Consider the following 16,624-nt stretch of genomic DNA (forward strand, 5'->3'; position numbering starts at 1 on the left):
CTTACCAGGCAGCAGGTAATACCCTAGCAGGCCATGATCTGATGGCACTCTCAGGGTGGGCTAGAAAACTCGGCACTATTCCCCGCTAGGAGTGAATGTCCTTTTCGTTCACTCCTTCCCTGTGGAATTCGATACCTATTCTCTTGCAGTTGACGCAAACTTCGCTCCTCAGTTCGCAGTTGCCGCTGCTACCTATATTTTGACAAAAACGAGCATCGTTTCATTGCAGGCTGTCACAGTTTGCGTTTCCCAGCTCCGATCTAGCACACCAAACCCACACCCCAACCTGGTCTCCTTCAAACACATGTAAACAAATATAGACAACGCCTTAAAACTGAACATTTAATGTATGCTTTTCTCCTCATTGCTTTTGATAAGAACATACAGCTGGCATCATTGTGATTTCTAATGAGCGTCCATACGACTACACTTGCCTCAGGCTGCTGATTAAAGAGGGGATTTTCGGGGGGCGGGAAGGAAAGGGGACATGTCTTGCCGTGTTTCTGGGACTCCTAGCGACTTGCTCAGGCCTGAATTAAGGCAGAAATGGAGTTTCAATGGTGGCTGACAGCTACAGAAAGGATGCAGTGTGCTCTGGCTGTTATCATTTCAAGATGTACGAAGGAGCGGCGACAGAATGCATGATGCAGACCTCACAGCACTCTCAGACACACACCAAAGAACTAAAGACACATACATATCACACCAATGCTCTCGAAGTGTAAAACACACTCCTCACACATACCACTGCCGACAGAGACCACAGAAAACAGCCTGCATCTTCAGCCACACAACTCTAGTGGTGGGTGAAATTAAAACGTCACCTTTCCTTTCGGAGGGCAAAGATTCAAGACTTTGGGACAAAGGTTTAATTTTGTCCACCCTTAGTCTTGTCCGAGTGAAGATGCAGGTGATGTAGTTAATGTTTTCGGCTTTGTACGGCAGCTCTCAGAAAACGTCACCCTTTGTGCAGATGGCCTGCATTCAGTCAATCAAAAGACGGCAAGGCCCAGCTAATCCAATAGGTAAAATGTAGAGAAATTACTTTTGTGTCTGATTTGACTAGATGTGTCATACGACTCCATGGCAGGAGGCGCAGTTTTTCCAAGCCGTGGCTTTTCTTCAGCACACCTGTTTCAGATGCAACAGCCCCTTGCGTGGAGCAAACTAAAAGCTATAGATTCCAGAATGCACCGACACGTTGGCGCAGGGACGTGAGTAACCATAGCTACTGTTGCAGTGTGAAGGGCTCATCGGAAGAGGGCCCAGGAGGGAGATGACAAGCCAGGCAGGGGCAGGTTGTAGTAGAACCGGCAGAGTACTGTCTGAACGACCACGTTCCTAGAGGCCATAATACATAAGCGGGAAGGAAAACTGGTTGGGGAGGGTTAAGGTGGCCATTCGGGCAGCAGGGAAAGTAGACGAAGAACAGGGTCAAGGGGGGGGAGCAACAACAAGTCAGGGTAATGACAGTGTTGAAGGGCGCCCCCTACCATCTTCACCCTTTATGACCCGGCCTCTGCTGCCCTTTCATCCCCCTGGGTCTGACGCTGCGTGCCCTCTCGTCCCCAGTTGTTCCCTGTCAGTCCCTGCCGCTCTCTTTACATCTCTCCGCTAATGAAGTCCCAACAGGTTGTTAAGCAGCAGCCAGTTGCTCCCTCGCTTCCCTTTTAAAAGGTGTTGGGAGCGGCGCTTGCCGAGGCTTGGGTGTTGGGAGGGAGACGGAAACTCATCCTTTCATCCCAAAAAGGTACAATAAATATTTGCTGAATCGTGTGCCATGGACAGGCAATCAATGCCACGAGCTAGCTTGTGTCAAGAAGACAAGCTGACGTCATCTCCATTGGCTGTTTCTGGACCTCGGTGTGGTTTTATTAGTTTAGTGAGGCCTACAACGCTCTGGGGAAAGAAGAGTTAATCTATCTTACAGCAACCGAGTTGGGGGTAAGGAAGAACTGCTGCGGGCCTGCAGGAAGTGGCCCCGGTGGATATTCAAGTTGTCCATTTACCAATGGTTTCTACTGTTCTAGAGTATTCGATTGCTTGCATAGGGGGGTTTGGACATCTGCTTAAATGTTGTGGAGTAAATTACAGTTGCAACCATTCAGTTGTTTACCTGCATATATGGATTTCTGTTTACAAGCCAGAATATCTCTTGTTTTTGTACTCTGAGCTTGTATATTCTAATTCCCAGCAAAGACTAACAATGTCATTTGGGCTGGTCTTGACAAACCTTTTCTGTTTTAAATTAATTTATTTTTGTAGCTAACATATACAATAGACATTACAAGTATAAAGTTAATAAAAAGTAAAGAAATAAAAAATGTCTTCGTCTAGAGGTGGCATGCATAGTTTTGATTCATTTTTTTTGTGTTAAAAAGCAACCCATTGCGAAACGAATACACATGAAATAAAAGCTGAAACTGAGGCAGCGCGTGGCCTACTAACCCTCCCACTGATGTGCACTTCTTTTCGCGGCACCGGTGCTTTACTTTTAACATTAAAAGTAAAGCGCGGGTGCCGCGATTATAGCAAAAGTAAAGAAATAGATGTTTGTTTCTATTTCTTTACTTTTGCTATAATCGCGGCACACGCGCTTTACTTTTAATGTTAAAAGTAAAGAACCGGTGCCGCGATTAGCAAGCTAAAAATGCTACTGCCGCCCACAGCTTGCAGTGCATGTGCGCGGGTGGCGCCTCTGCTGAAGCGCACGCCCGCGCACATGCACTGCAAGCTGTAGCTGGCGGTAGCATTTTTTAAAGCCCTTACTAAAGTCTCTCCGAGCAGCGCATGCGCGCTGACTCAGCAAGACCTAAAAATGAGATTCCATTCAAGTACTCGTGCATTTTAGACAAATTAAACCTCTACACGAGTCATTTACAAACGTAGCATGTGTCCCAGGTAAAGCTCCACTTTAGAACAAGCATTTGCAATACAATAGGTCTCGCGCTTACAAGAGTTTGGGCTACAGGCAATGCAATAGCTTAAACTCTGGTGGATGCGAGACCTTTTGTGTTGCAAATACTAGCGCCCATATGGCGCTTTCACATTCATGGAGGCCGCACCCCTTTCTTTAGACATGTTGCGTCTAAAGAAAGGGGCATGGCTGACATTAAGTGAAACTGCGGCATGGGCGCTTTGACAAAAAAAACATTTGTTTGTCAAGTTGAAACAGATTTTTTTTTTTTGTAAAAGCACCCATGCTGTGCTTTCACTTTAATAGCGGCTGTGCACCTTTCTATAGATGTGACTTGTCTAAAGAAAGGAGTGCGGCCTCCATGAATGTGAAAGCGCTACAAGGGCGCTAGTAAACAGATAAATAAATAAATAAGCACGGCCGATATACTCAAAGTGGACCGCGCTGCTAAAAAAAAAGAAATAAGAAAGAAACACAGTCGCTATAGTAAAAGCGGACAGAAATTAGTATATAAAATAAAAGCGGGCGGCTTGCTGCGACGTAGTGGATGGAATAGGGGCAAATCATTAAACAAAATAGCGCTCACAGCCAAGATAAAGCAGACCATGTAAAAAGACAAGTAAAAGGGCCAGTCGTTATGGGAGGTAACAAATGCAGACAAGGTGGTACCAAGGAGGGACTAACAAGCCTAATAACGACTCGTAAGCCAGCATTTATGGAGGACAATGACACAAGCCAATTAAAAATATGGCCTAAGAGTGGGCGGGGCTTCAAAGCCATACTCCAATACTGCATGCTTTGAAGCAGCGCATGCGCTGCCTTAGCTCAACCTAAAAATGGAAACTATCCATCTTCTCAGGCTGAGAACAGAAACCAATAACGTTCCCTCTAAAAATCCATATTGATAAACAAGCATTTGCAATGTAATAGGTCTTGCATTGTGGAGGAGTGTGGCTCAATCGTTAGAGCGGCAGACCCGGATGCAGAGTTCTGGCCAGGGACCAGGGTTCGATTCCCGCCTCGGCGGGGCTCGGGCTCAATTTCCTCGGACATGTCTATTCTCGCCTCGGTGCCTATTCTAATCATGGGCCCCACGCTGCAACTCTGGGCAATAGCTTGCTTAGCCTCCACACCGGCCCCAACAGCGCTAAGGATGCCTGGCTTCACCCTGGGGGTGCCCAGGAGTGGACACTTCACAGGGAAAGCCAGGAGGGGTTCCACAGCGGTATGAGTGTCAGCGCCAGGAAACCGATAGGCTACACCGCAAGGTGGCCGTCTGGTGACAGTGCGCTCTATAAGTACCATGACATTTACATTTACATTTGCGAGTTTAAGCTATTTGCATTGTAAATGACAACGCCTTTTATTTATGTTTTAAAGACGAAAAAATAAATAAAAGGCATTGTTATATACAATGCCAATTGCTCAAACTCGCACAAATACGAGACCTATTGCATTGCAAATGCTTGTTCTACCATCTTGCAGGATCAGAGACTTGAAAAGGCCCCTGCCTGTCACAACGAGGCGAAACGCGCGTTTGGGGTTGTTTCTCAGTTCTGAGGAACCAATAATAAATATATTAATCATTATCAGAGCTCCGTGACCTATTTTTCATATATTGAATGATCAGTCTTTCTTCTTTCTATTGCTTAAATTGCATTTATATAGCGCTTACTACCATTGACGGAGCGCTGAATTTTGTATGTATCATAAGAATTGTATGAGACGACAAGAATTTGACTACCTCATTTTTTGTGCAAATAGCCTTGTATTCTAAAGTAACTACAGATTAATCTCTTTATCAGGGGTGGGCGTCGTGCTCTCAAGTAGAAACTTACACATTTCCGAAGTATCAACTAACACAGCAATATTAGAATAAGTGGTTCTGAAGACCTATTTCCTATAGATCACTTTTATATGAAGTGTTGTAGTTACAGGCATAAAGTGCACAGCACAAAATGTTGGTCAAATGGAAACTGAGTGACCTCATTAGAAGAAAAATAAAGTAAGCTAGGATGTAAACCGTGATCATAGGTGGGTACAGAGGTAAAGTTGACAGCAGAAGCCGGTAAGAAGGCAAGGAGAGGTCACCTTCCCGCTGAGCATAAGGTAATATGCGACTCTATTCCAGATGAAACGTGTCGGAGAATAGCGAGGAGAGAGAAAGATGGCACCTGTCACAGGCAAACTTTAAATTGTTAAAGTTGAAAACAAGTCACAGGACCAATAGCGCAGAATGCGTATCCTTCCAGTCCCAGCCCACTTGTCTTTTTATAAATAAATTGGTTAGTTTTCCCACAGAGGATGGCGAGTGGGGGATACCCTCGGATGAAGAGTTGACTCAGGAGGTTATTGAGTCGGCTAAAGAGATGTGTGTGGGTCATTAAATACAGATAATCATACAAATATGAGAGGCCCATACAGACAAATAAAATTGAGTCAGTTACTCCATGATCAGCGCCCCCCCCTGCTTTATAGCACATAACGGGCAGTCAATTAACTCAGAGGAAGTCAGGAATGTGGACGAGTCTGTGAGGCGGTGCTTTGAAGGCCAGGCTCTGGGAGCTAAACGATTTGGGTGTGGTACTTCAGTGCACAGGTGTGAAGCAGTGAGATTAGCGCTTCCCCTGGATGCCAATTCCTCATTCTTTCCTTGCAGATGTGCCCCTCCCACCACCACCACCCTTCCTCTGCCCCCAAAGCCTTGTTGCATCAACAACCACTTAAGGGCTGCGGTCAGACACAGGTGTGACAAAAAGTGTATTGATACAAAAGGAAGGGGGCACTTGGTGGGTGGGGAAGGCTCTTAGAAGAGGGGGGAGTCTCGGCTGGCTGGTATCCTAAAAGGCCAGTGTAGCTGGCACAGAGTCAGTCACATGCTGGTCATTTGCACGTAAAAGACAGCTGGCACGTTAACCCACTGCTCCCTTTTACTGTCAGTGTCATGGCATTTGTTGAGGTTCCTTAAGAGTTACCAGAAACCCCGATGAAAATATTCAGTTCATGGTCATTTCCCTCCTCGCCTCAGAGCGGAATTCCCTCCAGTGACACTACAGCTTGTAGTGAGGCGCAGAGACCCAAGCAGTGTTTACCACCCAAGGAAATCCAGCACCCCTACAGCCGATTATCCCTTTAGCAACCAGTTTGAAGGTCTTTCTTGTGGCTGTTTCTTAGAAAGAACTGTCTGCAGTGTGAATGTCCTGTCTGCCTGGACAGTCCTCCCCTTGCTTCTAGTCCATGTAGAACATGGGCACTCGCAAAAATTTCCAAGGGGCCAAAGGTTTTGTCTGGTGAGTCACCGAGGGCCACATCGGAGGGGGCTGTGTTTAGCCACCCGAGGAGCACTTGTATACAAATCGGTGTCGGATGAGGCATTCAGAAGCCACTAACGTTAAGTGAACACACAACTCCAGCAAGTTGCACGTAACCCGCAGACTGCATGCTCCAAGCCAACCAGAGCTTTGATAACTTATACGTCATTATCTACTATCATGAAAGCGGGTGTGCGCTCTGCATACAAGTAGCGCCCGGCAATGTCTCGAGAGTGCTGGGGGAGGCTGGTAGCCACTATCCAAGTAAAATCGCGCATCGCATGCTCCGCATACAAGTAACGCCGGCCACTGTCCCGCGAATGCTGTGTGGGCGTGCTGCAAATTAAAGCGTCGCCATTGCCCCACATTATTCATTAAGGAAAATAGTGCTCACAGACTAACTAAAGCAAACTATGTAATGAACAAAGTAAAAGGTTCAGTCCTTATGGGCAGTACCAAATGGAGACAGGGCGGGACTAACAAGCCTCATAATGAATCGAAAGCCAGCATTTATCAAAGACAATGACGGGAGCCAATGAAAAATATGGGAGGAGAGTAGTCGAGGCTTACACACCATACTCTACTACTGCATGCCTCGCAGAGCGAGCAGCGACTGCGCGCTGCAACGCTAGGCTCGACCTAAAAAGGTCTGACTTCCTTAACAGAAATTAATACATCATAAATACATTAGAGTAAAATCTGAACTTTAGTGAGTGTGATGAATCAGTTTTATACTGACATCTCCTTGTAATAGGAGAGACCATGATTCTGTCAATTAAATATATTCTAAGTCTGGTAAAGCGCAAAAACAATAGCATGACTCAGACACCCACTCATATACCCATAAACTCACTAACATACCCACCCAAAAATCCAAAGCACTACTTGCACCTCCATTCTTACAAACACAGGCTCTGACACAACCAGTGACAAACCCTTAGAGGTTTCCACATCACTCACAAACCCACTCATGCACTGAGACCACATCCGACATCCACGGACACATTCACACTCCCACTCAGAAATCCACTCATACTCCCACAAACAGATCCACACAGGTGCCTAAACATCCACTGTAAAACATTACAGGTTACAGAGATGGATTTTTTTGAAAAACCTTAGAAATTCACTGTAAAAACAAAGGCTACAGGGATGTTATAGTTAGGAAATAGGTGAGTGACTGAGTGAGAGTGCCTGTATAAGAGAGTGAATGTCTATGTGAATGGGTGTAAGAGTCAGCGAATGGGTGTGTGAGTGGTTGTAGGGAGGTGTGAAAGGGTATGTAACTGGTTGTGTGAGCAGGTGCATGACTGTCTGTATAGGGGAGTGTGAGGGTACATAAGAGGCTTTATCGGTGTGTGAATGGGTCTATGGCTGAGTGAGTGTGAGAGGTTGAATGGGAGGGTATGCGGTTGTCTCAGTGTCTAAGTACATGTGATAGTATATGTACGAGTACGTGATCTGGATGGGTATGTGAGTATCTGTATGGGTGCGTGACTGGTTGGATGGTTGGGTGAGTGGCTGCATGACTGAGTTAGTGAGTGGGTGTGTTAGTGGCTCTATGGATGGCTGAGTGGGTTTGTCAATAGTTGTATGGGTATGTGAATGGTGGTGTAGGTGTATGAGTGGTTGTGTGGGATATCAGTGGGTGTGCGAGTGGTTCTGTGGATGATGTCATGAGTGATATAATCAGTGATGTCACTGAACAGGTCATGAGTGATGATACGTGAGGTCATAAGCAGTGCATTCATTGCAGGGGCGTAAGTTATAGATAGCTCAGGTAACTACAACAGCTGAATTTACATGGTTTTGTATGAGTGAAATGTAAGCCCAACTATAACCTCCAGCAACCTTTGTTTTGTCAGTGAAAACATCATACAACCATATATACACAACAGGGCCCTCATTAGGAGGCCACTGCAGCTTATACCACCCATTGCCTTAGCCAGTGCTGCCAATAACAGTACCAACAGAACTAATAACAATCACACTCCTACAAGTGTGACAATTCAGACTATTCCAGGTCCCCCTAAGCTATAATAATGGCTTGGGCAGCTGGTATAAAGTCATGTTTAATGTATAATGAATGAGTAATTCACCAACTGAAATTAAGCACTGCACACAACCCTCCCAACCGTGCGTCTCAGACACACACAAACAGCAGTCTTTGAATTAACACGTGCACATTCACTGAGCAATTAAAAAACATTTTTAACAGCAAATTATTTGGTGGCCCCCTCTTCACCGCAGGCCAGGCCATCTGCTCAGCACCCACTGAGAACCGCCTACTGCATGTTGGTCATCCAAATGCCTCTTCCCATGACAGACTGCTGTGTGCTGCAGGAGCTAGGCGTACATGGCAGGTTGAGTGCAGGGCATGGCCTCTGCCCACACCTTGCGTCCACTGGGCAGAAAGCCATGCACAGCAGAGGTTGCAAATTAAGTAAACCATTAAAGAAAATGAAATTAATTTAAATAATTCCACAATTAAAAACAGAGTTATGTTCCAGGCCCACACGTGTAAACCCACTGAAAATCACCAGTTAGGTTTATGAACACACACACCATTCAACATAACATGCACAAAACACTTATTTGACAAAGCCCTAGATACACAAAACAGTTAAGTGGCCGATGGCTGAGTTATTACATATGTTGTGCGCGCTCAAACATATCTGGCAAATTTCAGCGGTTTTATGCTTTTGAAAAGAAACATAACTCAATTTTTAACAGTTTTTTTGTGTGAATGCAAGTATGATTTCCGACTTGAACATGTGGTGCATGCATTACCCTGTAGATAAGTTACTGACCACAACTACAGCTAAACACTCACAACCTTAGAAAGCTGAAATGTAGATGTTAAATACTTACAACACATGCAGGCAATGAAGAAGACTTCCAGAAACAAGTACCCTCGAGCATCCAAAATGGCCCCAGCTGCTATTGCAACAATTGCAAGCCCAAGATTCTGGATAGACTGCATGCTGCAAAGAGAAGTTGCCATAAGTTCATCCCTCAGCCACCTCATACTTTTCAAACCTTCAGCAGATTCAAAGATGTGTATGTCCTTTCATCATAAATAAAGGTTTCTGTGTCAACAGTTAAAATGCAGAGTTGGGGAACATGCAACAAAATGCCAATTTAGGTTGTTATGCAGATAATGTACAGCAAAGGTTCCATTTTGTCAAAATTGTGCATAGGCTGTTCTAGTAGAGGACATGCTATATATAGTTATGGTAATCTGCTCTTTAAAGTAGGACATACAATGTTTTTTACTGCTAATTCTAAATGTGTAAAGGGAGGGGGGTGTATCAACTTACAAGCCATAAGCTGTTCCAAGCTGATGTTCAGGTACAACAAAAGCCACCATTGGCCATAACGCACAGGCAAGTAGTGAATAGGATATTCCTAGAAACACCTGTTCAAAGAAATTATAAACATTATAAGTTCATTATATTCTCATTGCCACTATACATAGTAAATACATGTGGCAATTGCACATTTTTAGAGTCTTTACCAATGACAATTTGTGAACATTTCAGAATATCAAAAATTATGATAAAATCAGATTCTTGAGGTTTGGAAGAAATATTCATAGTCTAGTTTATCTTTGCATAAATTGCGGAACCACGTGGAAGAAAGTGTGGAGAGAAGCTCATTTAATAGTCAGCTATAAAATTACGTCAGCAAATCATGGGTGAAGATAATATGTAGGATTTTAAAGAACACACACTCTTCTGCAGTATCAGGGTATATAATGCCACAATTCAACAGTTTGTCTTTTGATATGTGATCATGGTCATAGCCTCTCTAAACCCTTTCTTTTCACTGTGTTCCAACATCCTATGATACCAAGAGTGTTGCTTTTCTACAGCACTTCAAACCCTAACCCTTGACCACAGATGGCCAACTAATGTACATTTTTGGCCATTCGACACACACACTCATATATGCGAACACACACATACACAGGACAAAATACAGAAAAAAGACTGGTACTAAGGACCATAGGATAGACAAACGTTGCAGATTCCCTTTAAAGCCTCTTGGAAACAAAGACATGAAAGAACCATTGACGCTGCCTAACAATATCTCAAATGAAAATAAAAAGGAGTCTACCCATGATTTGTGATACAGCCAGGGAGGCTCCCACATGTTGGACTCAAGCTAATCAACGAAATAGTTGTGTACGGAGGTGAAAGGAAGAAATACTTAACAAGACATTATGCTGATATCAGAGAGGAAACTCCTGACACAAAATTGTTGAGGAATGCCTGTGAAGAGCATCAGACTGTACACAAATGGGGACACAATCACAGGAAGGATCGTATCACACAAAGTGCACTTTGTACAGCATTAGGCTCCACTGCAGATGTCCCTTACATTAATTCAACACAAGTACCGATACTCATTTACGTGGACGACGCAGTGATTTTGGCACGTACTAGTATTGCGCTGCTTAGACTTGAAACGGAATATACGAATTTTATGAATAATCTGGACATGAAAATCAATTATTCTAAGTCTTTTGTTCTTGTTGCAGGGCCAAAACAACAGAAACAGCCACAAATTCATACTGAAGGGGGAAACTAGCTGTTGTGGACTTTTAACTATTTGGGGGTCATGTTTGATCGACACAACCATTGGCGAAGCATGGTTTCTAATAGGGGTTTACAGATGGAAAAAAATATTGGGGCTCTCTTTAAATTTGCCAAACAAATCGGCTCCAAACCCATCGAAGTGATAAAGAAGGTTTATGAAGCAAAAACTGTATCGGCTGCCACCTATGGGGCAGCTGTCTGGGGCATCACAGATTCTTCTAAACTGCAACGCACAGAAGACGCATTTCTGAAAAACTTGGCCTCCCTGCCTCCGTCATGCTCTAACTTTAACTGTCATACAGAGCTGAGAGTACCCTATATTTATGACAAATTCTGTATTGCACTCATTCTGATTTGGTTTGGCGTAAGGAGACTCACTGACCAAGGAGGTCATAAGTGATGCTCTGAAGCTAGAGGGTGTGAATAATATCAGCTGGTTAAAATACGTTGAATCCACCCTCAAGACAGTTGGGTTACATCATCTTTTTGTAGATCCAACTACGTGTTGGTCTATCTCTAACAAAGAGCTGAAAATCCACCTACTGACCAACTTACAGGCAAGGAGGCAGGATTCCAACCTTAAGCTGTCAACAGTCAGAGCATATTACGATGTCCTGAGTATAATGTCAATTGATGTGAACTTAACTTATTTATTGTTTGTCACAAATTTACAACATAGATATATTTTAGTGAGATTCTGTTTAAATTATATTCCCTTGATGTTGGGTCTCCCTTTGAAAACGTATGTGATGTACGAACCGCCACCTTGTGCTTATGACAATCGATCTGCTTAGAATGATCTATCAATCAATCAATCAGGGGTTTATAAAGCGCACTACTCACCCATTAGGGTCTCAAGGCGCTTGGGGGGGGGGGGGGGGGGGGGGGGGGTGCAGTTCCCGATCAGTCGAAAAGCCAGGTCTTGAGGTCCTTCCTGAAAATGTGCAGGGTCGGGGAGAGTTTGATGTTCAGTGGGAGCTCGTTTCAGGTCTTGGCTGCGTTGTAGGAGAAGGCTCTCCCACCTGCTCGCTTTCTGCGGATGCGGGGATCTCTGCCAGGGGGAGGTCGGCGGAGCGGAGGTTTCTCCTGGGTACGTGGAAAGAGACTCTCGTTAAGGTATTCGGGTCCGATGTTGTGGAGGGATTTGTAGGCATGGGTGAGGAGTTTGAAAGTAACCCTCTTCTCGACAGGGAGCCGATGGAGGTCTCGTTGGTGTTGGGTCATGTGTTTGTGACGCGGAGTCCCGAGGACGAGTCTGGCTGCAGAGTTCTGGATGGTTTGGAGTTTGTGTAGGAGAGTTCTGTTGATTCTGGCGTAGAGGGCGTTGCCGTAGTCCAGTCTGCTGGTTATGAGTGTGTGGGTGACGGTCTTTCTGCATTCGGGGGGGGGGGGGGGGGGGGGGGGAGTCCATTTGAAGATCTTGCAGAGGATGCGCAGGCAGTTGAAACTGGTGGAACGACGGCGTTGATCTGGCGGGTCATGGAGAGGGAGGAGTCGAAGATGATGCCGAGGTTTCGTGCGTGGTCTGTATGGGTAGGTGGACTCCCAAGGGCGGCGGGCCACCAGGTGTCCCAGGCGGAGGTGGAGGGTCCGAGGATGAGGACCTCAGTTTTCTCGGAGTTGAGCTTCAGGCAGCTGTCCTTCATCCAGGCTGCGACGTCCTTCGTTCCTTCCTGGAAGCAGAGCCTGGTGTTCTCGGGATTCTTTGTGAGAGAGAGGATGAGCTGGGTGTCGTCGGCGTAGGATACAATGCTGAGACCATGCTGTCGGACGATGGCGGCCAGGGGGGCCATGTAGATGTTGAAGAGCGTGGGACAGAGCAATGATCCTTGGGGTACTCTGCAGTTGATCTCTGTGGGTTTGGAGGGGGGGGGGGGGGGGAGTATGCCCCTCTGGGTTCTACCAGAGGGGCAGGATAGGATCCAGTTGATCTACACTTTGTTTTTTTGTAAATTCAATGGTGAAGAAAGGAAAATGTATTGTCCCCCTCATCCGAAAAATGAATTTTAACCAGTGTCATGTGGCTTTATATCATCTACAGTTATTGTCTGATCCCTTTACATGTTTTTCTTTGGCATCATTTCTCTCATCTGCATTGTAGAGAAGAAGATTAAATTCCCAATCTGTTATTCAACTTGCAAATTAATGCCATTGAATTGCACAAGAACTGTGTGTACATTTATGAATTACCATCATTTGTATAATAGGAATTATGGTTTAACGTGATTTTATTCTTTTAACAATTTTGTCGTAATATAACTAATTTTAACTTATAATAATAATGGAAATTTATATATTTGTAGAATACTTTTTAAGCCATCATTGTGTTGGCAAAATTAATTCATTTCTGACTGACTGGCACTTTGTACAGCAATACAAATATCCAAAAGAGATGCATCTCCCTTCTACAAATTATCAAAACATTGTGGAGTTTTAATAAAGGGCAAATCTGATTCAAACCCTACACGGTGCATAAATGGAACATGGAAATGACACATTTGACAATAATGCAGTACACAATCAAGGGCACTTCAAGTACTCACTTTTGATTCGACCTAATCTATAACTGCAAAGAAAGTGACTTAAGCCTTCTCTACCAAATTCTAACAATGGCTTCCCATCCATTTTCCATTCAGCAATCATTTCTGCCCAATGCGTCAGAGACAAAGTAGGGCCAGAAGTAGTGTTGTAATCAAATCTACTATTAGACTTTCTCACATGATGATGAAGCTATTTGAGAACAAGACTTTAGAGGGGCAACATGTGACAAAGGTCCTACAAAACAGCATAAATAAATAAAACTCAGTAAATAAGGCAGACCTCAACTAAATTGAGACTTTATTTGCCTGGCTGAATGAGAAGCAACCAGCAGAAATTAATTTACAATTACCGAGAAGGGGTAATGCTCTGAACTGCCATGAAAGCAAGAATGACCTGTCACACGAAGGAGGAAATGGATCTGATAAAGTTAGAACAGTATGAGAAACAGCAAATACATAGGTAATGCAAAATTATATATAAGCATTCTGGATGGTTTGTAGTTACATAGGCGGATGCAAATTCACCACCCATCTATCTGTACAATATTAAGATGCTAAGCAGCCTTCAGCTTTCTATCCATTCTAACCTTTCTACGTGTAGCCCACTTTCTTTAATGCACATTGTTTTTATATACTAAATGTTTTGCATGTAGGTTTGGGATCAGCGTGATGCATCCATTAAGATATTGTGAAAAGGTCATCAGCAAGAAATGGTAATTTACAGCTAAGCCCTCGCAAGTAAATGCCATCTGCACCAGAGTGGACATACTAAACTACAAAAGCAAAGGTTGAATGCCAATGGAACCAAGCTGGCCAGGTCTGCCTCCCAAATTGCCAAGCTGCTCAAACCAGGGGCCACTAAATTGGCTGCAGTCACTAGTCTACCCATTTTAACATGCACAAGGGCTACCCTGTCTAACTGAAGGGAACATGTGTAAGATTAATTATAGCAAGAAACAATGGTTCATCTGAACAACACAAATCTGGAAACATTTGTAATTAAGATACAGACAGGTTTGTCATATTTGAAGTATATATACAAATATGTCATTATTTCTGACCCAAATAGAATTGTTCTGCTGATTTGCATTCTTCAGAAACAGTTGTTTCTTTTTATAACTTGTCTATCCATCTTCAAAACGTTAAACTCCCCAAAACACCTCATTTAACAAAATGACCTTACTCTACATATTGCCACACTAAAACTACCCCGTCTCCTTATCTCTGAAAGTAAATTTAAGTTCAAGAGGTGAAACCGGCATCTACTCCAGCCGCTTCTAAGTAGACTTCTTCAAAGCACAGAGTAGGCACTTATGTGCAAGATTTGTGAAACAATACAAGTATTTGGGGATTACTATACAATAACTATATTTTAATACGATGAGCAGCACATGTGTCAGGCTAAAAGACAACTCAAAACACTGCATCACCCTTCCACTGAGAACAATTTATTTGCAGAAAAACAATGTGCACAACACTTTGCAATAACTGGCCGGTTCGTATCAGAGGCAATACTACTCCAGAGGGGCACGCGACAGGGGTGCCCTCTATCCCCCCTGTTATTTGCCTTCACAATGGAGCTGTTGGCGTGTTCGCTCCAGGTGGAGCTACAGGATCACAGCATCAAAAAAGGCCAAACCGAACATATAGTGTCCCTCTACGCAGGCTATGCCTTGGTTTATCTGCGCCACCCTTCCTGATCAATGCCAATGTTGCTTAATACATTGGGGAGGTTTGGGGAAGCGTCTGGGTTACGTATTAATAAACAGAAATCACAGTTGTTTCCATTAGGACGGACAGAGGTTGCTCCCCAGCCCTTGGAGCTGGAACTCCCGTGGGAACTAAATCCCATGAGATACCTTGGGATTTGGGTGACTACAGAGAAAGACACCTTCTATGAACATAATATGGGCAGGGTAATACGGGGCCTCCAGGGGAGTATAACATTTTGGAACACCCTAAAATTGTCCCTGATGGGGAAGATCGCCTTGATTAAAATGGTGGTGTTACCCAGGTGTCTTTACACAATGCAGGGATCTTTCTATGAAATACCACATGGGGTTTTCCCGGATTTGGACAGACTTATTATTCAGCTGCTATGTAACAGAAAGAGGTGCAGAGTGAGCCTGGAGGTAATGAAACGACAATGGGGCAAAGGGGGCCTTGAAATTCCAGACCTGAAGCTCTACTACTTAGCATCCCAATTGCAACATGCAAAAGCTGGGCTTGATCCGGACCCATCCTGGGAGCGTGCCCTGTTAGAGGGCTTCTATACTAGGGGACAGTTGGGGACATTGCTATGGAGGGCCAAGACACAGAAAGAGGCCAACCCACCGTTAGACTCATGAGCACCATATGGGAGAGAACAATTAGACTATTGAGTAAAAGGGTACCCTACGCCCCAGAGGCAGATTTATGGCTTATGCCTCAATTTGCACTAATTGAACAGAATATTTCTGTTGAAAGGGGGAAGGAGGGGGTCTGCCTAATGCTTGCGGACATTTACCCAGAGAAAAAATTCATCGCCTACCAAGACGCTGTCAATACGTTTGCACTATGCAAAGATAGCAGCTACGGCCCGGCATCTTTGGCCGATGTTCCCGGAGGCCCCTGAACCTACACGAACACTGGTCGTTCTAATAGCAAATGGCGGGTGGGCAAAAACGTGTTTCTCATTTGTATAGGGCACTTAGAAACGACAAGCTGGTTAATCCCCTAAAAATTGAGGAATACTAGCAAGAGCTTAGTGCATATGAGATCTCGGCGACCGACTAGGAGAGGATACATGAAAACGTCCGAAAAGTTTCAATCTTTAACAGATTTAAACAAATTCAATACAAAATTGTCCACATGTCTTATCTTTCCCCAAAAGGCTACACGCCATCAATCCATCCAGAGACCCCAAGTGTCCCCGGTGCCAATATGCACCAGCCGATTTTAATCATGTGGTTTGGCTTTGCCCAGTAATACAAAGATTCTGGGTGGAAATCCTAAAACAGCTGAAAAGAATCACGGGCTGGACCACAGCCCTAGAGTTACATACTTGCCTCCTTGGTCTGATCCCTAGTAATCCCAAACGCAAAACCACCAGACGGTTCCTGATATTAGGCCTCACGATAGCTAAATTAAGAATAGCGATTCACTGTTTATCCCCACAGGTGGGCAAATGGAAAAAGGACCTCAAAGAATGGGCAATGGTTGAAGAAAACCATATGAGGACGACTAGACAAGATGATAAGCTCCCAGAGGTGATGT

At 44.3% G+C, this 16,624-nt stretch overlaps 1 protein-coding gene across 2 annotated transcripts in view; it reads right to left on the reverse strand.

The window, feature by feature from the left end:
* Positions 1 to 16,624, reverse strand: part of MFSD1 (major facilitator superfamily domain containing 1) — a 166,860-nt gene that overhangs the window by 43,625 nt on the left and 106,611 nt on the right. For both annotated transcript variants that reach the window (XM_085634734.1, XM_085634735.1), the window contains exons 12-13: positions 9,549 to 9,646; positions 9,100 to 9,212 (exon numbers count right to left, since the gene is read on the reverse strand). In XM_085634734.1, the coding sequence (XP_085490860.1) occupies positions 9,100 to 9,212; positions 9,549 to 9,646 (211 nt within the window). The remainder of the gene's footprint in view (positions 1 to 9,099; positions 9,213 to 9,548; positions 9,647 to 16,624) is intronic.

This window comes from Triturus cristatus, chromosome 11 (assembly GCF_964204655.1).
Source record: "Triturus cristatus chromosome 11, aTriCri1.1, whole genome shotgun sequence".
Taxonomy (NCBI): domain Eukaryota; kingdom Metazoa; phylum Chordata; class Amphibia; order Caudata; family Salamandridae; genus Triturus; species Triturus cristatus.